This window comes from Durio zibethinus, chromosome 1 (assembly GCF_047325235.1).
Source record: "Durio zibethinus cultivar Kanyao isolate XHJ-2024 chromosome 1, ASM4732523v1, whole genome shotgun sequence".
Classification (NCBI taxonomy): Eukaryota; Viridiplantae; Streptophyta; class Magnoliopsida; order Malvales; family Malvaceae; genus Durio; species Durio zibethinus.
In genome coordinates this window covers 32,276,171-32,301,460 of record NC_143162.1, presented here as the reverse complement: position 1 = coordinate 32,301,460, position 25,290 = coordinate 32,276,171, and the positions used below count along the sequence as shown (strand labels likewise).

General features: G+C 29.4%; 3 protein-coding genes and 1 pseudogene across 11 annotated transcripts; 2 read left to right on the top strand and 2 right to left on the bottom strand.

The window, feature by feature from the left end:
* Window positions 1–52: 52 nt before the first annotated feature.
* On the top strand, window positions 53–4,219 carry LOC111312351 (uncharacterized protein At4g37920). Of its 3 annotated transcripts, none has more exons than XM_022912542.2 (6): window positions 53–322; window positions 758–1,170; window positions 1,625–1,793; window positions 2,386–2,630; window positions 3,237–3,430; window positions 3,829–4,219. In XM_022912542.2, the coding sequence occupies exons 1-6, from the start codon at window positions 166–168 to the stop codon at window positions 3,869–3,871; spliced, it is 1,221 nt and encodes a 406-aa protein (XP_022768277.2). In that variant the 5' UTR covers window positions 53–165; the 3' UTR covers window positions 3,872–4,219. The 3 variants fall into 3 exon arrangements, with proteins under 3 accessions (XP_022768277.2, XP_022768276.2, XP_022768275.2); XM_022912541.2 differs by having other exon boundaries at window positions 56–322; window positions 3,237–3,424; window positions 3,821–4,219; XM_022912540.2 differs by having other exon boundaries at window positions 56–322; window positions 3,821–4,219.
* A 4,500-nt stretch (window positions 4,220–8,719) lies between these two features.
* Window positions 8,720–9,326, bottom strand: LOC149520544 (uncharacterized; annotated as a pseudogene).
* A 3,343-nt stretch (window positions 9,327–12,669) lies between these two features.
* Window positions 12,670–20,812, top strand: LOC111312349 (uncharacterized). 7 transcript variants are annotated; one of them, XR_016344667.1, is made up of 14 exons: window positions 12,670–12,958; window positions 13,051–13,138; window positions 13,216–13,324; window positions 13,407–13,480; window positions 13,571–13,642; window positions 13,785–13,862; window positions 14,172–14,296; window positions 14,495–14,567; window positions 15,265–15,326; window positions 15,405–15,785; window positions 16,541–16,643; window positions 17,563–17,772; window positions 18,040–18,092; window positions 20,796–20,812. XR_016344667.1 is itself a non-coding variant. In XM_022912537.2 (13 exons), exons 1-12 carry the CDS (start codon window positions 12,876–12,878, stop codon window positions 17,761–17,763), a joined length of 1,440 nt encoding a protein of 479 aa, XP_022768272.2. In that variant the 5' UTR covers window positions 12,670–12,875; the 3' UTR covers window positions 17,764–17,772; window positions 18,040–18,305. The 7 variants fall into 7 exon arrangements, 4 of the variants coding, with proteins under 4 accessions (XP_022768272.2, XP_089621316.1, XP_022768271.2 ...); XM_022912537.2 differs by lacking the exon at window positions 20,796–20,812 and having other exon boundaries at window positions 13,216–13,315; window positions 18,040–18,305; XM_089765190.1 differs by lacking the exon at window positions 20,796–20,812 and having other exon boundaries at window positions 18,040–18,181.
* On the bottom strand, window positions 20,308–23,076 carry LOC111312350 (ABSCISIC ACID-INSENSITIVE 5-like protein 3). The gene is made up of 3 exons (XM_022912539.2): window positions 21,857–23,076; window positions 21,688–21,759; window positions 20,308–20,658 (listed from the first exon to the last, which is right to left on the bottom strand). Exons 1-3 carry the CDS (start codon window positions 22,622–22,624, stop codon window positions 20,578–20,580), a joined length of 921 nt encoding a protein of 306 aa, XP_022768274.2. The 5' UTR covers window positions 22,625–23,076; the 3' UTR covers window positions 20,308–20,577.
* Window positions 23,077–25,290: the final 2,214 nt, after the last annotated feature.

Sequence of the window (25,290 nt, the reverse complement as noted above, 5' to 3'; positions counted from 1 at the left end):
CCGAAGCCGAGAGCTTGCAATTTACATTTTGCGTCCTTGACTTCGTTAAAATATCAGCCCCTTTTTGGCTGGGTCTAAAGCCTTAAGAGAACCCTGCCTCCCTGCGAGAACTTAGCTAGATTCCTCCTGTTCTAAATTAATAAAATTAAAATTTAATCATTTTCCATGGAATTGGTTTGTGCAAGTTGTCAAGCTTGTTGTTTCTTTCCAGTGAGATTAAAATCTTCAAAAGTTACTAGTTCTGGGTCGTCTTCAGCTTTGGCTTTTTTCTCTAAAAATTGGAATTCATCTCGGTTTCATTGTTTATCTTCAAAGTTCTCAAGTAAGATGCTCTTTCTTCTTTTCTGATAATTTGCAACCGCCGTTTATTAACTGTAGTGTTTCTTTTTACTGTTTTATTTCCCTTTCCTGTGTTGTCCTCCGTAAATGACTTGGGTTACACCAGGAGTTTTGTATAATAATAATAATAGTAGTAGTAGCAGTAGTAGTAAGCAACTGCTAAAGATTTTATGATTTGCTCAATTTTTTTTTGTTGGGTCACTTTTATATTCCTCGGTGCTTTCCGGGAATGTTTTAGTTTCCTCGACTTTTATTAAAAAAAAAGTTTATTTTTAAAAAATCCCTATTGTTATTAATGTTTCAATAAAGAAAATTGGGAACTTTGGTTAGCATGATGATTTGGGAAAGCATTTTTTGTTAGGAACTTCTTTGGTACTTGCAAAGATGTTAGTAACTGATAACTGTCATGAAATGGCAGGTTGTCCTTCATTGGGTGTTAATCGGGTGAGGCTGCATCGATTTTCTCTTGCTGCCATTGTTGTTGATAAAACTGCAGTGCCAAACGATTGTGATGAGCAGGTTTCAGGTCCGGATTCTTCTGATTCCTCACCTATTATTGGTGAGATCAATAAAGATAGGAAAAATGTGGATGAAAAAGGTAGTCTTGAGGGCTTGGATGATTGTAAAATGATCAGAGTTTGTGACAATTTAATTGAGGTTTTCATGGTGGACAAGCCCACGCCGACTGATTGGAGAAGATTATTCGCTTTCAGTAAGGAATGGAGCAGCATCCGGCCTTATTTCTTTAAACGTTCTCAGAATCGAGCTGATGTTGAAAGTGATCCTGGAATGAAGCATAAGCTTCTCCGACTTGGAAGGAAATTGAAAGAGGTGGGTTATCTGATTTATAATATGATTTTTTGACAGCAGTAACAATTTTTTACAGATTTCTTTTATCAGGATTTTTATATGAGATATTCAATCTGGAGACTTGTTTGGCTGCACATGATCTATTCAGAATTATGGATTGATTATTTGTATTTAAACTTGTTTACTTTGAGAAAATTAGTGCTTGACATCCTCCCTACTTTTGGATTTTGAGAGAGAGAGAGAGAGGGAGAGAAACATACCCTCCTTTTATGATATTCTCATGCTGAGCAGATCCATGTGCAGTGAATATTCCTAGGAATCCAATTCTTTATATCCTTTGGATTGCAGTGTTATATCCTATGGAGATAAAATGCATTTCGATATTTAATAATAGAGGCATGTCTGATGCATCCTGCTCCTGTTCTTAAGTTCATGCTGATGTCATAGTGATTCAGTGGGAAACTTTGTTATACAGATCGATGAAGATGTGCAAAGACACAATGAACTTCTTGAAGCAATCAAGGGTGCACCATCAGAGATTAGTGAAATTGTTGCTAGACGTCGTAAAGATTTTACAAAAGAATTCTTTGTGCATTTTTACACTGTAGCAGAATCATATTATAACAATCCAACTGAGCAAAATGGTAAGGCAGAATGAGAGAGTGATTTTTTTTTTAATCAATTCTATGTTGATAATTTATAATATAGGTTTTTAGTGTGTGCCAGAATATATTATATTCCGGACAACATAAACAAACGTGTTAGGTTGAAGATTTAGAAATTGAAACTCTTTTAGCTATCCAATAATCAATATGCAAAATTGTAATACTAGGAAAGTCCATGCCTTATCTTAGCTAAATTTGGCCACTGGATAACTACAGAATCACACTCTGTTTTAATAGTCAGACTTAATAAATCCAGGATTATCACTTCCTAATTTCTTGTTGAAAAGGCTACAAACAAGTTGAGTCTCAGGTTTCCAGTGTCATATGGGTTGGCACCGTTGAGCTGAATAAGGATAAAGAAACTCAACCTGAAAGCAAAATTCCACCTTGACCTTAGCTTTTTTGTACCTAGTCAATCCATTTGTTGGAGGGCAAGGCCTTAATAAGCCAGTACTTTTCCTAAACTGAAGCTTGAAGAAAAATTCATCTTGGCCTGAGATCTTAATTATTATTTTATGCCTTGCAGAAATTTATGAAAATATTCCTTTATTTTTTTATTTCTATATGTCAGCTCTGGTAAAGCTTGGGGATACATGCTTGGCTGCTGTACAAGCTTATGATACTGCAGCTGAAAGCACTGAAGCAATTAATGCAGCAGAGTTGAAACTCCAAGATATCATGAATTCTCCTTCTCTAGATGTTGCTTGCCGGAAGATAGACAGTTTGGCTAAGAAAAATCAACTTGATTCAGCATTGGTGCTAATGATCACTAAAGCTTGGTCAGCTGCCAAGGAATGTAGCATGACGAAGGATGAGGTGACTGTTGCTGACTTGATGGGGAAAAAGAAAAAGCCCTGCTGTTCTGTGTTATCATATGATGGGTCATCTAGTTGTAGTTCTTGTTTTTTGACTCAGGAGGACTTCACTGAGAAGAACCTTATGATGATTTTATAAATTAATGGACTGATTCATCTGACTAGAAGGATGAAAATTCTCCAAATGGCCCAAAAATTTGAATTCCAGCATCATTTTGTTTGGAAGAATTGGGAGATAGAGAAGAGATTTTAGATGCAAAGAAAGGGAAACATGATTATCCATTTCAATAAAAAGTGGAATAAATTAGAATTAATTCTAGGAGGTGCAACCATATAGTCATTCATGAGAAGCCAGCTGATGAATAACTTATGAAAAGCAATATTGGCTCCCTGATTATGAACCTTTGCCCTCTTCCTATTCCTTTTTTGTTTTTTTGTCTGTGTTGTGCTCTAGGTGAATTGTGGAAGTTCTAGTATTTCTATACTGAACAGGATAGCTTATTTAAGACCAGCAGCTAATTGCTTCAGAAAATGCATGTTATGATTAATTTGCAGGTGTTAAGGTGCTGTTTTGAAATATCTTACCAACTTATTTTATTGATTGTAGGTAAAAGACATCATGTACCACTTGTATATGACTACGGTAGCTAGTCTACAGAGACTCTTGCCAAAAGAGATTAGGATTGTGAAGCATCTTATTACAATTGAGGATCCTGAGGAGCGATTATGTGCCTTAAATGATGCATTTACACCAGGAGAAGAATTTGAAGGGAAGGATCTGGACTACCTCTACACGTATGTGTATGTCTGTTGCTCTACATTAATTTATGTCAAAATCTAGTACATCTATGAATTAGGCTTTGCAATGAATTGGCTTAGTCTTTTAAGTCAGGGTTTCAGGCCCTTATTTTTTTTTATAGTTTTCACCTAGTGAGCATCCTTGAATTGCCCTTTCCAAGGGTATATGGTGAAATGATACACTAAGATTCAGGTGTAAATGATAGCTTGGGTTGGTACTTATCCCATTAAAGGAAAAAGAAAAGGATGGGTTGCTTGGATTTCCTATAATTTATCTAAACAAACCAAGGACAGAAGCTCACACTGTTTACTTTTATCTTTTAACTTTGGATGGTTCTCCTTATTTGGCTAATTTTGGTTTTCTTCATTTAACTTTTTGTGTTGAAATTTTAGGACTCCAGAGAAGCTCCATACCTTGATGAGAACTTTGGTGGATGCTTATAACTTAAGCCCGAAAGGCACTCTCTTAAGGGAAGCTAGAGATTTGATGAATCCAAAGATAATTGTAAAGCTAGAGGAGTTGATAAAGATTGTGGAGAAAAATTTCATGTGACATGGAGCTTCACATATACTTCTTGGTCCAAAGATGATAATCTTTGAGCCTGACTTGCTTGAGAATCTGTATCTGAGTGGCGACTCTTAAGTCCAGGGGTTTGCTTTTCTGCAAGATAGCATATATTAGTGGCAACTCTAAAATTTTTATTATATTATTAAAACTTGTTAGTCAGATTCTGTAAGAATTACTGGTAATCATCTCATTCATTACATGATACAAACTCTTGCGAATCTAAATTCTTATGAATTTTCCATTTTGTGAAATCTAAAATCTTTGTGAACTTGAAATCTTATAAATCTGAAATCTTTGTAAAACTTAAAATCTTACGAATCTTGAATCTTTGAAATCTTTAAGAATTTTGAGTCTTTTATGAATTTGAGAATCTCTGCAAATCTAGAAACCTTTACGAATATTAAATCTTTGCAAATTTTGAAATCATTATAAATTTTTTGTGAATCTTAAAGTCTTGAACTTTTTCAGTTTTTGTTATGAAGTTTTGCGAATCTTAGCAATTTTATAACAAAATCTTGAATTTTCAAATTGTGAACCTTTGTATTTCAAGTTAAAAGTTTTCAGTTTTTATGGACTTGAATAAAATGGATGTTTTTAATTTTTGCATAATTTTTATTTCACAGAAATGCGTAAAAAAAGGCAATTATAGACACCCATTTTCATCCAGGGTGTGATTGAATTTTTTATTCAGATCTTTTCGATCATTGAGCCTTGAAGGCGTTCGGGGCTTTTTACAATTTTATTTATGTTGTTTGGGTTATAGGCCCAATAATTGTTAATTGGATGTAGATTTCAAGCCCAACCTTCTTTCATTATTATTATTATTATTATTACTATTATTATTATTATTATTATTATTATTATTTTGTTAATAATCATAAAAAGAAAAAAATTAAAAAAAAAATCAAATCTGTTAGAAATTCTTTGAGCAAATCCGACAGTAAGATTATGGGATTTCATATGACCAAAATGAATAACTAAAATCATGCAACCATTGACCTCCATCAAACCATAATAGAATCCCAACATTCATGTGTGATTTTAATCAATGAATTCCTAAAATCTCATAAAAATGCATATAAATCAAACATAAATTTGTATGAAAGAGAGAAATTAGACAAATAAGACATAAAGGAATAAGGAAAATTTCATAAAGAAATTTTAGGAATTTTTTTGGGGAAAATTGGGTTCTAGAATTCATGGTTAGGGTTTGGTTATGGGAAATTTGAATCTTTTGGGGTTTAGGGATTAAGTCAAATTTTTTTTTGTATTCCTTTGGATTTGTTTTTAAAAAATTTTCCCTGGGTTATTGTTCTTTAAAATTTAGTTGAAATTTTTGGGTTTATTCTTAATTTGGGATTCTGGGAAGGTATTTTAATTTTCTAAGTTTATCTGGGTTTTTTTTCTAGGTTGATATGAATTTTGTGGTTGAAACTTGAATTTTTCGATGGGGGTTTGCATTTTTTGGTTGATTTTCATGGCGATTGAGGGGGGACCAAGGTAGCTATCTTCTGGGTTCATAAGGGTTTTCAGAAAACTTGAAATTTTCGGCAACTGTTTGAATTTCACGGCATCGAAGACTAGATATTTGGCCAGTTTCTGAAGAGGTTAAAAATTTCGATTAAATCTTCTAGAAAGATGTCAGAGCGTTTTTCTAGAGAGAGAAAGGACCAAGCCAAGTTTGAGGAAAAATAAAGGATTTTTTACTTATATAGCATAATCAAAATGGCGTGGTTTGGAGTAAGGACCCGTTAGCCGACATGTGACTTGTGCGTCAACTCGACAAAGATCTAAACCATAGCACGGGTATTCCTTTTTTGTTTATTTTTTATTTTTATTTTATATATATATTATATTTGTATTTGTATTTATATTTATATTTTATTGATTATATTGATGTGATGAAAATTTTATTTTTGTAAGATGTTTTTATTAATTTATTTTTAGTTTTTACTCAACATAAATTTATTATATTTGTATGATATATTAGATGTTATTGCATGATGATTTTTGCATTATAATTTTTACTTAGTTTATTTGAGTTTTTTCTCTTTCTTTTCAAGAAAGTTTTCAAAAAACAAAAAAAAATATTTTTCAACCCTACAAAACTATTGAAATATTTAAATTTTAAATAAAAACCTTACCAACGTATTAAGGGGCCAATGTTTTTTTTTTTTTTAAATAGGATTTTATCAATGTATTGGAGAACCTTATAATTTTCAAAAATAAGTTTTGTTTTAAATAATAAATAAGCAAAATTTTTTGTTTATTTTACATAAAATCCTACCAACAAATTTGAGGATATTTTTAACTAAAAACCTAGTTTATAGATATCTATTTCTAGATACAAAATTAAATGAATCCAACAACGAAGTCTCTTCAAAGCGTGACAAATAGTTTCTTTGAATACTCCAAAGGTGAAAAAATATTCATAAATTATGACCAATGTATTAGAGTAATTTAAGAAAATTTTTTAATATTAAATTATTTGATAAATTTTAAATATCTTTAAAAGTTTGGATAAATTGAAATCAAACTAGTACCATCTTTTAGATGAATGCTATAAGGATATTATAACCTTTTTCACATGTAATTACACTCTCAAACTTAAAATATAGTTCCGTAGATTTGAATATACTATTTAAAGAAACCTAAGTCAATCTTGAGATTTCTTTTTAAATAGGTAGATTTTGTTAAGGTGGCTGATCAAACTTAAACAAAAAAGATTGGTGGCAACTTTTAAAGTCTATGTCTAACAATAAATCTATGAATTTATATATTATAACACCTAAGGAAGAAATGGAAAAAAGAAAAATTTTAATCGCTTAAATTGAATTATAGTTTTTTGAGAGGTGGGTGAACTATTATCCCTTTAAAGGTGGGTGAATTATTGGGTTAAGTTTTATTTATTTATTTATTTACTTGTCTCATCCATATCTCAATTACTAAATTCCACTGTATAATCATTCTTAAAAATCTCAATGTAATTTTAAACAATAAGATAATTTTGGGTGAAAAAAAAAAAATTTACTGACACTATATTTTTTTGGAAATAATATAATACTATTAAGATGTGTTTGGTACACAAAATTATGATAGAATAAGATAAGATAATATTATGAATATGATTAATATCATTAAGATATGTTTGGTACATAAGATTATGAAATGATAAGATAAGATGATATTATGAATAGGATTAAATTAAATAATATTATTCTATCTTATGCATAAGATGATGAATAGAATAAGATGATAATCATCTTATATTATATTTAGTTTGTATCTAGACAAAGGGATAGAATTATAAGAAAAATTAATCATCCTCTTGGTATAAGATGATTCAATTATACCTTTAAAAATTACATCAATAATTTAAATTATATAAACTTTGAAGAAAGATAATTTTAACCAATAGATAAATTATCTTATTCTAATTTATGCACATATCAAACATAAGATAAGATGATATTATTTAATATAATCTTATTGATAATATTATCTTTATCTTACCCTATTATAATCTTGTATACCAAATACATCCTTAAATCATATTTGGTGTATAAGATGATAAATAAAATAGAATTATAATCATCTTATATTATGTTTGATTTGTGTATGAAAAAAAGAATAGAATTGAAATGATAATTAATTATCTTTTTGTCATAGGATGATTCGATTATCCCAAAGTATGAATGATTATTTTTAATTCATGAGATTAAACTTATATGTCTTATTATAACCTTAAAAATTACATCAATAATTTGAATTATATAAACTTTTAGAAAGAATAATTTTGACTAATAAATAAAATTATCATATCATAACTTTTGCATAAATCAAATATAAAATAAAATAAATTTATTTAATTTAATCTTATCACATACATTATTAGATTACAACATACACAGACACCTGATAATTTTTGTCACATAGATGTTTATGTAGGCAATTTCTTTAGATGACATGTAGGATAGTTTTTTTTTTTTTTTAAAGAGTATAACTTCTTTTAATTACGAATTAAATAATTTTAAATTTATTCAAATATCAAAATTATTTAAATTATAATTGCAAATAAATATTAATCTAGAGATATTTTTTAAATTAAAAATTAAAAATATAAATTTTATCTTAATAATTTTAATTTTTTACCAGATAACTTTATTTTATAAATTATTTAATTATAAAAATTAAATTTATACAAAATTTTAAAAATTTCACTATATCTTTTTATCTTATTTGTACCAAACAAAAATTATTTTTTCAAAAGTTTACTTAAAATATAAAAAATTCAAATAATTTTTTCATATTAAATCTCTAAATGATAGGACCTGTATCCATATCAACTCATATTATCAATTTTATATTTAAAAAATATATAAGAAATTTGATTTAATTTCTATCACTTATTATATCTTTTTAATTTTTATAAATATCAATTTAAAAATTATCTATTCAATCCTAAATGTCATCCATGAGTTATTTTACAAATTAAAAACTATAAATGTAATGTGTTATATCATTTTTTATTTTTCAGTTTGTAGCCTTTAGAATTCTATTGTTATTGTAATTTATTTTTTGAGCATTTTTCTTTTTTGAGTTAATAGCACGCATGGTCCCTAAGCTATGGACCAAATTCTGTATTGGTCTCTAAACTTTAAAAAATTCTAATTGAGTTTTCAATTATCCAAACATGTGTCAATGTGGTCTCTCTGTCTACTAAACTATTTAAATTGATAGTAAATCCTATATGACATGACACATAATCTAAACAAATTGTATTATATGGAATTTTTTAAAAGCCAACCAAGTAAATAAAAAAAGCAAAAGAAACTTTAATGTTTCTATACCTTAAACCCATAACAGAGAAACCTTCCAAGATCATGATATTTTCAAGTGTAACAATGGCTTCACCTTAAGAAAAATGAAACTTTTGATCTCACAACACCATTTTTTAGCTAAACCAAGAACCAAATCATTGTTTATTTTGATCCAATAAGCTGAATTTATGATGGCTTTATAGATATATCAACTTTTTTCCAAGTCGATTCATGTAAAGCAGCCATCTTATCAATCCATGTGGACCAATTCTTTGCCTTCCATCTTTACCCCATGAAAGCTGATACTCAAATGTAGATTTTTAGGCTCAAAAGAAAGTTGTTCCAAAGAGGAAAGACATAGGGAAGAAAGCTTGCAAAGTAGGTTTTTAAGGGGATTGAAAATGGGTTTAAGAAAATAGGTTGTTCTTGAACAAGGATTTTGGTTTTGGCCTATTAAAGAAACCATGAGCTTTTATCTTACTTTAACCATGGTATTTTTTGACTCCTTCATGGTTGAATTTAGATTAAGATTTCCAAAGAACTGAAAATGGGTTTGAGAAAATGGGTTGTCCTTCATGGTCACCAAATCATCTCATTTCAAAGACTGAAACTAGGTTTCTTACAAGCCGATATCTTTAATATGACAACTCGTAGCTTTTTTTTTTCAACCATTAACTCCTTCCTTTTTCTTCAACACTTGAAACATGGACAGGATCTCACAAGTTTATGAAAGATTGACAAGATCTCACAAGTTTCTTTTTTTAGATGGTTAATTTATTTTAAGTGGACATTAAAATTTCTTTTGCATTTTTTATTTGCTTAGTTGGCATTTAAAAAATTTCATGTAATACAACTTGTTCAGATTATGTGTCATGTCACAAAGGATTTACCATAAATTAGACATTCCAGCAAATAGAGGGATCACATTAACACACGTTTGGACAATTGAGAATTCAATTGGAACTTTTTAAAGTTTAAAAACCAATATAGAATTTAACCTATAGTTTAAGGACCACATGTGCTATTAAGTCTTCTTTTTTCAAGGCATTTTCTATTACTATTGTAAATTTATTCTTATGAAAATTAATATTTTTTCAGTTTATTTTTTTTCACAGATCTCCTAACATATTTTTATATTTTGTATAATAATTTGAACAAAATTAAAAAAGTGAAAGTGTCCCTATACTTTTTTTATTATTAATTTATCATTTGAAAAAAATATATATTTGTTCTTTTATAAAAGATATGCAATTTATTTTTATTTAATATCAATTTTAATTGCATAAATATTATTACAAATAAAAATGGTGCAAAATGAAAACATGTCATTTTTTCTTCCTTTTTTTTAAAATTTATTTTTATGCTAAGTTAGTCAAATATAAAATTTTTATATATTATAAAAATTGAAAACTTGAAGAAATTTAAAAAGAATACTAACTTATATGTATATGCACATAAAATAAGTAACATTATTTCATGTATTGTAGGAGTCATAATGTAGTATATATATATATATATATATTGTATTAGAGAATGCATGCTTACATGATAAAATTTATTTATGTGGACATTTAGGTGGATGAACTTCCTATTTGACACATAAAATTTTTTAAAAAAACTTATATCTATTATATTACATAATGCATGCTTAAATAATAAAAATTATTTATGCATATACTAGGTGGATTATCTTCCTATTTGACTCATAAGAAAATTTTGAAAACTTATCCTTAAGATAACACATAGAACAATTTCTAATTTTATACTATTTATCAAATAAATATATTTAAAAAATTATTAGTTATCCAAAAGATAAAATTATATAAATTATTTGAAATGTGACATTTTAAATTTATTAAAATATGATTTAAAATAAATTAATAAATTTTTTTTAAAAAATCATTATCCTTCGTACTAGTTCAAACCCAAATAACATTTCAAAAATCAAATACATGAAGGAGATTTGAAATAATATCAGATAAATAATAACCGCTACAATTCGTTGTATCTCAAGCTGGCAATAAACACATTTAGCAGTCGAACATGATCAAAATTCACATTATCAAATTTTGATCCTCTAGAAGTAAATAAGAATCGCAAGTTCCCATCAAAAGTTTAATTAAACCAACCGTTTGCCTTATCTACCAATTGGGAAACCAAAGCCAATAATAGCTCTGAATGGTTTCGCCAAATTATACAAATATTTTTTTAAATGAATCTCATAATAATTTAGTTATATATATTTTAAAATTAAAATTTTCAAATGTAGAGATATATTATTTTTAAATGAATTTTTATAATAATTTAAATATATAGTTTATCTTTTAAAATTCGTTTTATAATAATTTAGATATTTTTTAAATTTAATAAATCTTAAATGTAGTTTTATCTTTATATATTTAATAATAATCCTTTATCATACAAAAGATCAAATTTTATTTAATGATATTTTAAATATACATCTTTTAAAAATAAGTTTTGAGAATTTTATTTCTCTATCATTGTTCTCTACCTCTGTGTGCACCTCTTTATATATATATATATATATATATATATATATATATATATATATATATATATTATAAAGTGTGAGTTATAGAAGCATTCATTCTTTTTTTTTTCAAAAATTAATGGTAAAACTTTTACGTAACTCTTTTTTTTATATATTACAAAATATAAAGTTACAAAGTATTTATTTTTTTATTTTATAGATTCTATTAATAAGCATTTTTTACTTAAGTTTTAACTATTCATTTAATTACGTAAGATTTTTCTTTCAAATCAACTTTACTATTTTTTTTTATTTCTCAATTCATAATAAAATTAATTAAAGTCTATTTAAGCTAATATCTTTTTTATTATGATTTAAAAATAAATAAAAAATAAATTCAATAAATTTATTTAATTTATTTATGCAGATGAAATACTTTATGCAGTTACACATGTTTTATATAAAAGAAAGTCAATATTTACACACAAAAAAAATACAAAAAACAAGTAATTTAATACATTTTAATGAAATTTTTTGAGTTTTGATAATAATTTTTTTCAAATAATAATTTAAAATTTAATACTATTACTTATTCAAAATTTAAAACTATTTCAGCTTTTACAGGAATATTTAGAATTATATTTCAAATGTGAAGCTCAAAATTATTGGAAGGCATAAAAATTGGCAAGTTTTATAAATGCTAAAGATCAAAATATAACTTAAACTCTTACAAAAAAAATATTGTACTTGCAAGTAAATTATCATGTACATTATTTAAATATATTTAAAATTATTGTTTCTTTTAAATAAATAAATTTTACTTTAAAATTATAAAAACTTGTATGTATATAAAAATGATCGCATAAATATGAAAACTAAAAAAAAAAAAATAATTTGAATGATAAAACTTTTAATTTTTATTTTAATAATTTATTGGTGTACTTAAAACATTATTTATAATATTTTTTTGGATATTTTCTTCCTCAAATATTATTTATAATATGTTTTGATTTTCGTCAAATTTTTTAATTAAAGATTAATTTTATTATTATTTAATACTTTTATTATATTATATATATTTTACATATATTTTAAATATATAAATGATTAAATAAAATTAATTTATATATATTTAAATAAATAAAACTGATTCATTATACGGATAATAAACTAGTTTATAATATTATCTTAGCATTTCATATTATAATTTTGTCCGCAAGACAGATCCTTGGGATTTGGAATAACGCAGCTATACGTCAACGGTAAAGCATATATACAAGCGAGAATAAAACGTCGTCGCATCAAAACTGCACTCTGCCCCATCATGACAGGTGTATGGTGGCAGACTCATCAATCACCGTCCATCCCATCTCAGCTTAATCTCTGCTACGCTTTTCCCTTCAAAACAGCGGAAAAAAAAAATAATTAAGGGAAATCCTTCCTCTTCAATCCATAATATTATATCTTTCTGTCAATTAAACACGATTTCTCGTTTATCTTTTAATTTTATTTTTAGGGATTTTGAATTTCGATTCTTTTGATGAAGAATACCAAGGTTTTTTAAATTACATGATGTCCAAAAAAGCCAGCAACTGTGCTATTTGTGACAATTCAAATCGCGCTTCTATTTGCGCCGTTTGCGTAAATTACAGGTATATATATAAAATCGTGGGTAAAAACTTTATTGAATTTACTTTTTAAGCTGTTAATTTTTTTGTTCTTTTGATGAAACTTTTCTTTGCAGATTAATTGAGTATAATTCTTGGTTAAAATCCTTGAAAACCCGTCGTGATCTTTTATATTCAAAATTAGCCGAAGTGCTTGCTGCAAAGGTTTGATTTCTTTCTCTTAATTGGAATTTTTTAATACCTTTTTCGATTTTTGTAATTTTGATTTGTGTTATTATTAGGGGAAAGCTGATGATCAACTGAATTGGAAAATTCGTCAAAATGAGAAGCTAGCTAACTTGAAAGAGAAGCTTCGTCGTAGTAAAGAACAATTAGCTCAAGGTTTTGATGGTTGCTCCTTAGTTACTATTACTAATTTTTTTATTCATGTTTATATTTGTTAGGTTTATGCTAAATGATTCTTTATTTACAGGGAAGGCTGAGATTGAGAGAGTGTCTCATGACTTAAAGGTTAAGTATGCAGTGCTTGAATCTGCTCGTGGCACGGTACTGACCTTATTCCATTTCGGTTTCTTTGCAAGAACCGGAAGTTGTATGAATGATAACTATATGCATTGTGTTTTTTTCTCTTTGCAGTTGGAAAAGAATCGTGTGGAACAGCTCCAGAAGATATATCCCAACCATATTTGCGCTCAAAGCTTGGCTCATGTGAGGACTACTTGTTTTTGATGTTTGTGTTACTTTTGAGGATTTAGGCTTGCGATTATGTTGGGTTCTTTGGTTTTTGTAATTCATAGAATGTCTTTTATTTTTCTAAAAGTTTTGAATTAAGAATTTTTCTGAGTTGTAGATGGCAATTACCTCGGAACGTCTTCATAAGCAGTCCATGGTCATAAAACAGATATGCAAATTGTTTCCCCAACGTCGAGTAAGTGCTTCTATGTTAAATTTGTTTTGATCACTGATAGTGATCAGTGGCCAGTAAGTGTGCTTGATATGCTTCTTTTAGTTATCACTGTATGTTGACAATCTTCATTGATTATGCAAGTTACAGAGGTTTTTACCAAAAATCTAGGATGGTATTTTACTTTTACAAGCACTTAAAGACGCAGCAATGTGGTTAAGATGAGGATTTTTAGCCCAATATGTGCCTCATCTCCTTTCATATTCTAGGCACTAGCTCTCCTAGGTTAAATCGTGTTTCTTTTAAGTAAGCTAATTGGTTCTATTTTTGCAGGTAAATTTAGATGGGGAGAGAAGAGATGGATCTAGTGGTCAGTATGATCTGATTTGCAATGCACGCTTACCAAGAGGGCTTGACCCACACTCTGTTCCCTCAGAGGAGCTTGCTGCCTCGTTAGGGTAATTTTTGCTTATTTCATAGAAGGCTATATGACAGCTGTATCCCTGCTACAACTATTTTCACTCATTGGATAATATAACATTGGGACACCCCTTTCCTCAATTTTAATTGTTCTTCTTTATCTAAGTTATTTATTAGTATGAATGTTCCAGTTTCTGAATTCTAACACTTTGGTAATCCATATGACTTGAAATCAGATACATGGTGCAACTTCTAAATCTCGTTGTTCATAACTTGGCTGCTCCTGCACTTCATAACTCGGGTTTTGCGGTAAGAACGAAGAACCGATTACACCTGTATGCTATGTCTAAAAAATTTCCTGAAATTCTGGTTTTGGATTTGTTTGAATTTTTTGAGTTTTTCAGTCATTCGGGTTTCCTGTGTGTAACTTCAAGGGTCTAAAAATGTGAAGTGTTGGTAAAAGAATAGCTCATCCTTCTTAGGCATTTTCTTAAGCATTTATTAGATTTTTCTTTTTAATGTTTGAATGTAGTCTATGTTTGTAAGTGACTCAAATATCACTTCATTTCTATTATGATTACTTGCATCTTTAAAATTTGTTGAATACAATAAAAAATTAATTTGCATTTCGGTTTTCTGAATGACTTTCAAAGAGTTCAAAGTTTGTGACTTATTTATGCTTAAAAGCATTATGATGATTGTTCTTCCTTCAAATGAATTTTGGTTTTAAAATGGTAAAATGTTTTTTGCTTCTTGACGCTTTTGTGCTGGTGATAGTTTCCTCTTTTTTTTCTCTTTAAATTTGTTCGTTTTGCATTGTTTGCTTCGGGTGGTGAGAAATGTCTACTAGCAACAATCTTTTGGAAATATTTTCCTTTTTAGAAGTTCTGCTGTTTCAGATAGGAGGATGTATGTTTCTATATTGATAAACAAACAAATCGAGTGTATGTGAGATCTCTTTTACCTCCATTATTATCATACTCATCATGTTATAGTTTCATCTCAGGGGTCTTGCTCAAGGATATGGCAACGAGATTCTTATTGGGATGCACGCCCTTCTTCTAGAAGGTATCTCACCAGAAATGTTATTTGACATTGCTGACTAAGGTTTATCTTGTGGGACTGAATATACTTTGTGTTTTGCAGCAATGAATATCCACTTTTTATACCGCGACAAAATTATTGCTCCACTAGTGGCGATAATTCATGGACAGATAGATGCTCTAGTAATTTTGGTGTTGCTTCAATGGAATCTGAGAGAAGGTCCCGCCTGGATTCATCTGGAAGTAATAGCTTTAATTATTCTTCTGCCTCTCCGCACACTGTTGAAACTCATAAGGACTTGCAGAAAGGGATATCTCTTCTGAAGAAAAGTGTGGCATGCATAACAGCTTACTGCTATAACTCACTCTGTGTAGATGTTCCTGCAGAAGCATCTACCTTTGAAGCATTTTCTAAACTATTGGCCACACTATCTTCAACCAAGGAAGTTCGATCTGTTTTATCCTTGAAAATGGCTTGTACAAGGTACATCCTGCCTTCTATTTCTGATCTATGAGCTAAATTATGTGTTTAAATGTACTATTTGGAAAATTTTGAAGTATGAAAACAAGTGGTTTAGTTGTACTTACATAGGAAGAGTATTTGTAGTTATCTTTCAGATGGTAACCTTAAGTTTGAAAATTTTCTTCACAAAGTAAGTATTGAGAAATTTATTACTAAACTTGGAAGTATCAGGAGTTGGATTCATGAATGAGCGATTTGAATTGTTCCTATCAGAACACAGTCACATTTCACGTGGGAAGAGTTTGGGTGTCATCATACATGCTAAAACCAAATTATAGTGCTTTGATTTTAAGATGCACCTTATTCCCAGTTCTAACTTGCTTCAAGTGAATAGATCACCAACATAACGATAATAAATGGTCTGGAATACATCTCTTGGGCAGGATATGAATTATTTTTTCCCCATCTAGCTTTCGTACAATTGCATTTTATTTGTTTTTAGCTCTTTCATTTGTCAAATCTACTCACAGCCTATAGTTTAATTCACTTATTGTTATTTGTTTGGTCTTGCAAAGTAGGAATTGTCTTCTTGATGATCAAGTGTGAAGGACAAGACTTTGACATGACCTGTTTTGAGTCTCTTGTATCATTGTTGGCATGATGAGGATGAGAACAATTGTTGTTTATTTTCTATTTGCTGCTTTCTTTATACATGTGCACATCTATCTATTTTGTATTTTAGAGCTGTTTGTTGTGCTTATCTTTTTTATTTTCAGGTCAGGCAAGCAAGCTCAACAACTTAACAAATCTGTATGGAATGTGAATTCTACCATGTCATCAAGCACATTATTGGAGAGCGCACACATGCTTCCTTTGACGGTATAAAATTGCTGTTGACCTTGTTCAACTGAAACTTTTGAGATTTTAGCTTGTTGACTTTTCTGATTCACAAGATTAATAATGGAATTTTGTTGTGTGGTTTTTTGACATACATACTCCTATATACTGATGCAAGATGGAAACCTAGTAAAGCCTATAGGAGGAGGGGCAAGGACAACAACATAAATAATATATTATGGAAATGATAATCCATCGTACTAGGACATTAAGAAGAAGCTGGCTGTCTTCTAATCTTGTCTATAGCAAAGCTGCCTAAGCCATTATCTACTTTCTGTCATTTAATCATGACTAAAACAGGCTGCCTATGTATTTGGGAGATTTTTGTGTGTTTGGTAGAGTTGAGAGAAATTAATTAAGTTTGAGTGTTGAATGTATGATGCATTCCTAGGGAGTGATTCTTTAATCTTAAGTGTGTTTTCTGAAGTTATCGACTTCCTTGATTTCAGTTTTCATAGTTCACCTAAATTCCTTTTGTTTTCCTCTTCGCAATTTTCTAATTGTATTTATTCATCCTATTGTTATTGTTTGAACCTAAACTTTAAGTCCTAAATCAGCCTCTATCTAGTCTAAGTGTGCGGTTTATAAAGATCCTACATTATATGCATTCTATTCTATCTACTTTTCTTTCTTTTGTTGCTGTTACCATTGGGAGGTAGAAGTCCTGGAAAAATATGACTAAAATATATTCTACTACTAAGCTGTTTCCATTCAATTGAAAGCCATTTGCATGGTTTGATCATTTCTTGATTTTTATTCTGGCTTTGATAGTGATTTTATATGCTTTTCCCATTGTTATCTCCACTTCTAGAGAAACTGTAATAACCACAATGATGAGATTGGTTTTGATCTGAAACTCGGAAGCTTCAGAATTTTGAGTAAATTATTGTGATTCTTGCAGAAAAACTTTTATGATCGTAACCTTCCAAGTTCAGCTGCTAGTTTTCTTTTTGCCACTGAGGTGTCTGATGTTGGAAAGAACGAAAGCCTTATTGATGAATGGGATCTTGTGGAGCATCCGACATTTCCCCCTCCACCATCACAAACAGAGGATGTTGAGCATTGGACTCGAGCCATGTTTATTGATGCCACAAAGAGATGACCGGTGCTTGTAAGTGGCATATTGTAATTTAATCTAGTAAAGTCTCGAGTAATGATACCTTAGGCCAATGCTTATTTCGCCTGAGTTATAGATTTAAACCAAACAAAACTATGGTGTTGAGCATTACCGTTGCCGATGTCATTTCTATAGGAAGAATTCATGTATCTACCATATGTGATGTTAGAAACGTATAATTTGTTTGGTCCTCTCCAATGTAGATTATTGTTAAATTTTCTCTCTTAAACAGATTATTTTCATTTTTGTTTAAACTGATAGGTTTACGGAAGAAGATATACTTAAAACAAATGCTGGAATGGAGGATTGCCAAGGTACTATATCTTTAATGCGTGGCCTTTGGCTTGTGTTAAAAGTAAATAGAGATGATTTGGGTAGAGATGTGTTTTTATATAATTATATTTATAGATATAGATTGAGGCCTTCTTTTTCCTATTTTTAATGGAAAAGGAAATAGCAGAAACAAATTTGAGTAACAAAATTTTTAAACTTTTAATTTATTATAAAGGTTATAGCTTTGCTTTTCATTTATCCAATTATCATAAAATTATACTAATTAAACATTATTCGGTAAAATAAGAAAAATTATTGCATGCATTGATAGTGGAATTTTTATATTCCACGAGTAGAGTTAGGTGATACATATATTTTAGGGGATAGTAAAAAAATAATTAAAAAAAAAGTGAAATAAGCGATGGTTTTTTAACTGATGAAATTAAAAAATTCATCATAACGTCCTTTCTACTCTCTAATTAACACCAAATTATAAAGGTTTCAAAGTTGTTAAACATGCTAATGGACTAAATTGAAGTCATTAATTGTTCTCCCTCCTAATTAAGTTACGTAAAAGTTTGGTTAAAGAAGTTAGTTCTCATTGTTGAACCGACAAAAAGAGAAAACTCAAAATTCTATAATTACTTCTTCCTCTTCTTGGGTGGCAGAGCCCACTCTTCATCTTCGCTATGTTCAGGCTCTTCATCTTCTACAATTTCTTTCTCTTCCTCATCGCCACCTTCATTGTCTTCATAATCATTGTTATCCTCCTTGGGCTTGAGTCCTTCCTTATGTTCCCGTCTCGTAGTTGCCATTTGCATCGTTAGAATTAACGTGGTCAAATTTCATTAGATTAGAGAAAGTAAAGTTTTCTTCTCTTTTTCTTTTCCTAGTAGACGATAAAAAGGGGGTTAGAAATGAAATAAAAATGGCATCGGCATTTATTCTAAGATACAATATTGCTGACGATATTGTTCTCCGTCGGACCCACACCTAATATACAATATTTCTTTCCTGTATTCACAGTACAATCTCACTTTCTAAGGGCTCCGATCCCCCAAGACTGAGATTGCTCCACTCCTTGCATATAATTTGCTTTTTCTGTGTATTTTGGGTTCCATTCAGTGGCGTAGTTACTTATAAAGAGACCCCACTCAACTTGAGAAAAATTAAACGGCCAAAAGAGAAAAAAAAAAAAAAAAAAAAGCTTATATAGGTATGAACGATAAATTTTGTGTACCTTTTTTTATATTGACTCCATTAAAATTTAACAAAAATCTAGAGAGAGAAGGGTTAAATAAGTAAAATTTTTATATTTATAGATAGATAAATGACATGTTTTTTTTTTTTGAAAAAATCTTTAAAAAGTTTTATATTTATAACAAATATTTATTTAAAATTTTTTATTCAATAAAATATGATCCTACTCTAATAAAAATTTTCGATTAAAGCCTTAAACGTGACATTATTCAAATATATTATCAAAAAATTGGGGTGTGTTTGATAATGCATTGAAAAAAATTTCAACAATTATATGTAACAAGGAATTACTTATCACTTAATGCAGAACTAATTCAGTCAATTTTATTTAAAAATTATATTTGAACTAAATTATTCCTTTTAAGTTTTATTCAAATCTATTTATTTTTAAAAATCAACATTTATATTTATCCAATAATATAATTATGTTCAGTACATAATTTAACATTACAAATAGTTTTTATAATACAAATCAATGCTTATAAAATTCGCACTAAAAATTTCAGTAGTTAATTTTTCAGTTTATCAAATTACATAGTAATCTTTAACCTTTACTTATTCAACAATATTATTAATTCTTGTACCTAAATACATTATTTATCTTTTTCTTTTAGAAAAAAAAAGGATAAATAATAAAATAAGAACAAAATGAAACCTAACTTAACTCATAAATTTCATGAATGATTATATCATATAGGTATGAGATAATATCTTATTGTTATTATATTAATTTTTCAATAATGAGATATACTCAATATTTTTATAAATTGAAAACTTTTAATTTAATATAATTTATTTTAATAATATAATGTAAAAAATATCGTGTTTATGAGAATTGAAACATGAATCCCACTCAATTTTTTGGTTCCATTTTTCCTGGTTAAAAAGGAAACCAATCATACCTAGAATATGCTGTTGTATGAGGTACATCTAAGCAATTAAATCCTAACTTTAACATCATTTGGCAATAAAACTAATGAAAATAACTCCAATCTAACATAATAAATTCTGTATAATCTGTTTCAAAATGTGGTGCCATTTTGAGTCATGAACCTCATGGAGAAGATGTTTGGCCTAGGTTATCCTTTGTTCCATTGCTAATACAGTTGTTGTAGACAAATTCTTTTGAGACACAAAAGGAATTATTTTGACAGAAAAAGGAAAGCTCACAGTGCAATCCAAAAAAATTTCCAAGTCAATCTAAAAGAATGAATAAATAGAATAGCTTATGATGACTAAAAATGGCCTAAGCCATGGACAAAAATGCTAAAATGAAGCTGAACTGGTACGCCGCAGCTGGTACTTCGGCAGAGGATTTGCATTTGAGGACAAGACCATCTCCACTTCCTGTTAAAAAATTTGTTAATTGTGACTATTAATGTTTCCACCGTTTATAGAAGCTAAAACCTGTAAATTGATTTTTTTTTTTTTAACTGCAAAACAAAGTCAAATATAACATTTTCCAGCATGCATGTCTTTTGCTGCTTTTTAATATATATATATATATATCAGATATACAGCTCAAAAACAGAACACAATCTGGGTGCTCCACTGCTAACAAAGAGGCAAGGAGTAGTACGACTGAGTAACTTATGTTTTTGATCCTCATAAGTTTCATGGCCATCTGATCAACCTAAAGGAGGAGGATGCCGTTAATTTCTCATGAATTGGTTGACTGATATCTATATCTAATCAGCAATCAACTGATAGGCAGCTATTATTAGTCTAGTTTAATTTTCCAGCTACCTATGATGTTTATTGCATCAACAAATATAATTCCATGCTATTCAGTTCCTTGTTTTCTTGGTGCATGAGAAACTGCTAATTTGCCAAATGTTGCAGGGGAATCCATGACTTTGTGTTTAGATCCAAGACTTTAGTTTAACGAGCTAGTGCCATATTGGGGGTCTGAATTGGGCTAAATTCCCTTCATTGCATTAATCTTGATAACGGTTGAAAGAGTAGACACTTGAAGCCATGAAAACTTGCTGGATGTTCTCAAAGCTCTAGGGATAAGAATTCTTTGAAACTCATAAGAACATAAAAAATTGTTTAAATGAATTCAAAAGCCCAGATTTTAAGATCTCATTTTCTTTAAAAACAGTTCTGAAAGCTTATAATCAAACTGGATTTTCTTGTTTTTCAACCAGTTTCTGTTTTAATAACATAAATATGCTGCAAGAACAAGCAATACCTTATTATCTCTCAGTTTTGTTAATTTCATCAAAGGTTAACAAAAAAATAGATTTGTTTCCATCACTAGGTGAATCAAGAAGACAATGCTAACAGATTTAGAATGTTTAAACACTTACTTTGAAAGAAATATCGCTTAAAACACATACTTGCTCTACAAAAGAAGAGGTTCAAGTAAGGTACCTTTTGCCTCTTGAGCCAGCTATTCATTTTCTTTAATTGATCTACTTCAAGCTCCAATTGATTGGTATAAGCCTACGATTACCAAACAAACAGTTACAAAAAAACTTTATTTTTCAGTTTTCCAATCATTGAAACAAAAAGTTCGCAAAAAGATTTCATATATATCAACCTGCTTCCTTGCCCTCGACCTTGCTGCTGACTCTCGGTTCTTGATCATCCTCTTCTGTCTTCTCTCGATGGTCTTCTCCATTACATCTGAATATCTGCCCTTCGTCGCAGTAGTTGGCTGAGAATCTGAAGATGTTGCTGACATTGCAGGCATTGGCATTGTCATAGCCAGCTGGTTCTCCGGGTACCCAACATCTACAACTTGGCTTTCATAGACTGACTCGGGAACATTAAAATTTGAATCCATCATTGTCATTTGTTGTTGTTGCTGCTGCTGCTGAACAGCAGCCATTTGGAACTGCAGCCAATCAGCCTGTTGTGAAACCACAGACATTGGATCGATTGCCATATATTGTTGTGGATTAAGGACACAATCTTGACTCCCACTGTTGATAACACCGGCACGAACTAGAAAATCCTCGAGCGTTGTTTCTCCAAGAGTTAACTGCTGTTGAACAAATTGGTTATCCAATGGATTAACATTGCCCTGATGATCAACAATTTCCTTCCAAACCTCATCAACAGTTTTCTTACTTAATGTTCCGTTCAAACTGAAATTCCCAAGAAAGAAAGAAGCAGATGATGAAGAAGAAGATGGGTTTTGCACCAATCCTCCTCCTTCAACAGCTATCACACTTTTGAGCAACTCATCCAAATTCATAGCATTCAAAGGCTTACCTATCTTCCCCAACTGTCTTTGCACCTCATCAAAAGTGAGGTTATATAGAGAACTCAGTCTATTTGGAGACATCATAAATCTATCTCCCATTCACCAATCAATCAATAAAATCACAATGTACTCAAAAATTTCCCAGCAAAACAACCTCCTAGGTCAAGATCAACATCAACCCATCAAAAGTGATAAAATTTCAGATCAGAGTTGAGTTGACTAATCACACACTATCACTTAAATAAAGTAAAATATTGGACTGAGAGGGATTTATAAACAGATTCAAGGAAAGAAAAACAATGACATGAAACCAAAAAAAAAAAAAAAAAAAGAAAGGGTTTGTACCAAATTGTCAAGAAAACAAGGAGAAAAAAAGAAAATTTGTGGGTGAGAAGTGAAAGGCATCTAAAGAGTAAAATCTGAACTGCCAGAAAGATCGAAGAAGGCGTTGGAAACTATCTTGCAGATGTAAAATTGTTGAGGAGAATCCTATTTTTAGAGTGTGTGTGTGTGAGTGAGAGAAAAGATTACTCATCTTAACAGCCACACCTGATTCCATTGCTAATTTGTTGGGATATCTATATATAGAGATTAGAGACTCCCCCCAAAAAAAAAAAATCAAAACCCAAACAATAATAAGTTTCATTTCATTTCATCACTCTCTTTTTAAGGTCTTTTCTTTTCATTTTTGAGGGGATTGATTAGTAGGTTGCTGTTTCCATTTTGATAGGGAAAAATTAAAGGAACATTTGACCGTTAAGGTAGTTAGACATCTTGCCATGTCATAAGTTGAATGTACGATTTTAGGACTTGTCGGTGCAATTGCTCAAGCGGCACTGAAGCCATGATGTTGGATTGGAGGGAAAGAGTGCAGTGATCCACTTTGCTGGACCTTTAACCATTTTATCCCTTCAACTAAAAACTTTTTTGTTTTTGTTTTTAAGTTTTTATTTTATATTTATATTTAAATTAGTTTATTTTTATATTTTATATTTCATATGTTTAATATTATTTCTTTAAACATTAAATATTCCAAAGTACTTTGATAATTTTTTAATATTTAAAATCCTAATTGTTATTTTAATATAAAATAATGTCAATGTTTTTATTAAATAAAAATTGTAACGTTTTAAAAATTAAATAATATTAAAATATACATTGAAATAATTTATTAATACACTTTTAGGTTAAAATAAATATTAATTATTTTTCCTTAACAAGATACATTAAAAAACTTGACTTAACATATGCAATCTTTGACAATGTGCATTTTTCCTTGAAAGTGTAGATATGAGATACGTTTTGTGACAAAAAGAAATGCATATTTAGTTAATGTGTAATCTAATTAATTTGATATCCTTAATTAAAGTGTTAGGTTTGTGTCCCAATACGTGAGTGAAATGATGTTATGAGTATTGTTTAGAATTTTTCAAGATGATTTTAGAAAGCTAATATGGTAATTTTAAAAATGATATGATAATATAATATGAAAAAAATAAAAGTAATATAATTTAAAATTTTAACAAAAATCATATATATATAATTGACAAAATATATAGAAAATATGTTTTATAAAAATATATTTTTTATTTGATGTATATGACATAAATTATGATAGAAAATTTTTATATTTTATATATGTTAAACACAATATATATAAATATACAAATTATCAAATTTAAATATAAAATTGATAGCATATGTAATGTAAATGAACATCTACTCTTGTGAAAAAAAAATGACGGTAAGTATGAGTAATAAAATAAAAGAAAATTATTTCTCTCTACTTTTGTTAAAGAAATGAAAATAGAAAGTGACAAATTATTCATAGATCGATCTTCTTAATGGTAACATGGTCCCAAAATTTTGGAACAAAGTCTAGTGCACCATGCGTTCATCGAAGCATGGTCTTTCTACATAAAAGTTTAAAAACCTATGAACAGGTGCCGAATGCTGATGATCTTTTGTAGCCTTTTGGATTGTGGGAAGGAAATCTAACCAAAGATTGATAGAAGTGAAAGATGACATTTGAATGGAATGACGCCTTTCCAATCTGGCCAACGGACAGAATGAGAGTATGCCATTTGATCACTTTGACGAATCCTGATTATTGTTCTCCAAGGGCTGCCCTATAAGAAGGTGACAATTGACAAAATTTCAGTACTAGGGCTAAAATCTTCATTGGTTATAGCCCTCTAAACAGCAAAATTCCCAGTCGCAGGTGAGAATATTCTCACTTTGATTTTTCTTTTTTTTTTTGTTTAATGGTTACATCAGACTCAAGAATCCCCCCACTTTAGGAATCCAAGTGCTTTCGCCACTTTATATTTGCACTTTTTCGACTTTTAAGCCACACCACATGAAAATTTTGGCCGTAGAAGCAATTCCACTGGCTTCAAATCTTTCCTTGTTTTCAAGCCACCAAATTTAGCATAGAATGGTATCCATGGAAAACATCCAGGACACATGAAAAAGAATATATTGAAAGAAAAAAAAAACCCAATATTGCAGAATCAAAACTAAACAAATAATTATTGATTACTTTCTCCATGCCTGCAGTGAATATATCATATTGCAGCATAGTTTTTCTTTATACTTGGTACCTTGTGGAAATATTTGTGCAGCCACTTATACGATCTGTACTTCTTTTCCCATCAAACAGAAAAAAAAAAAAAGGTTCAGTTACTATTTTGTTTGCTTATTCATATACATTGTGAACATAACTTTCATTGAATGGTTAGTTCTTTGTATTGCTTTAATCAAGC

Coding starts and splice junctions, on each gene's coding strand:
- LOC111312351 (XM_022912540.2), top strand. CDS start 166: ATGGAATTGGTTTGTGCAAGTTGTCAAGCTTGTTGTTTCTTTCCAGTG. Junction 1,794..2,385: donor CAATCCAACTGAGCAAAATG/GTAAGGCAGAAT, acceptor TCTATATGTCAG/CTCTGGTAAAGCTTGGGGAT. Junction 3,431..3,820: donor GACTACCTCTACACGTATGT/GTATGTCTGTTG, acceptor TTGAAATTTTAG/GACTCCAGAGAAGCTCCATA.
- LOC111312349 (XM_089765190.1), top strand. CDS start 12,876: ATGATGTCCAAAAAAGCCAGCAACTGTGCTATTTGTGACAATTCAAAT. Junction 12,959..13,050: donor GCCGTTTGCGTAAATTACAG/GTATATATATAA, acceptor TTTTCTTTGCAG/ATTAATTGAGTATAATTCTT. Junction 13,481..13,570: donor TTGAATCTGCTCGTGGCACG/GTACTGACCTTA, acceptor TTCTCTTTGCAG/TTGGAAAAGAATCGTGTGGA.
- LOC111312350 (XM_022912539.2), bottom strand. CDS start 22,624: ATGGGAGATAGATTTATGATGTCTCCAAATAGACTGAGTTCTCTATAT. Junction 21,760..21,856: donor GGTCGAGGGCAAGGAAGCAG/GTTGATATATAT, acceptor TGGTAATCGTAG/GCTTATACCAATCAATTGGA. Junction 20,659..21,687: donor GCTGGCTCAAGAGGCAAAAG/GTACCTTACTTG, acceptor ATTTTTTAACAG/GAAGTGGAGATGGTCTTGTC.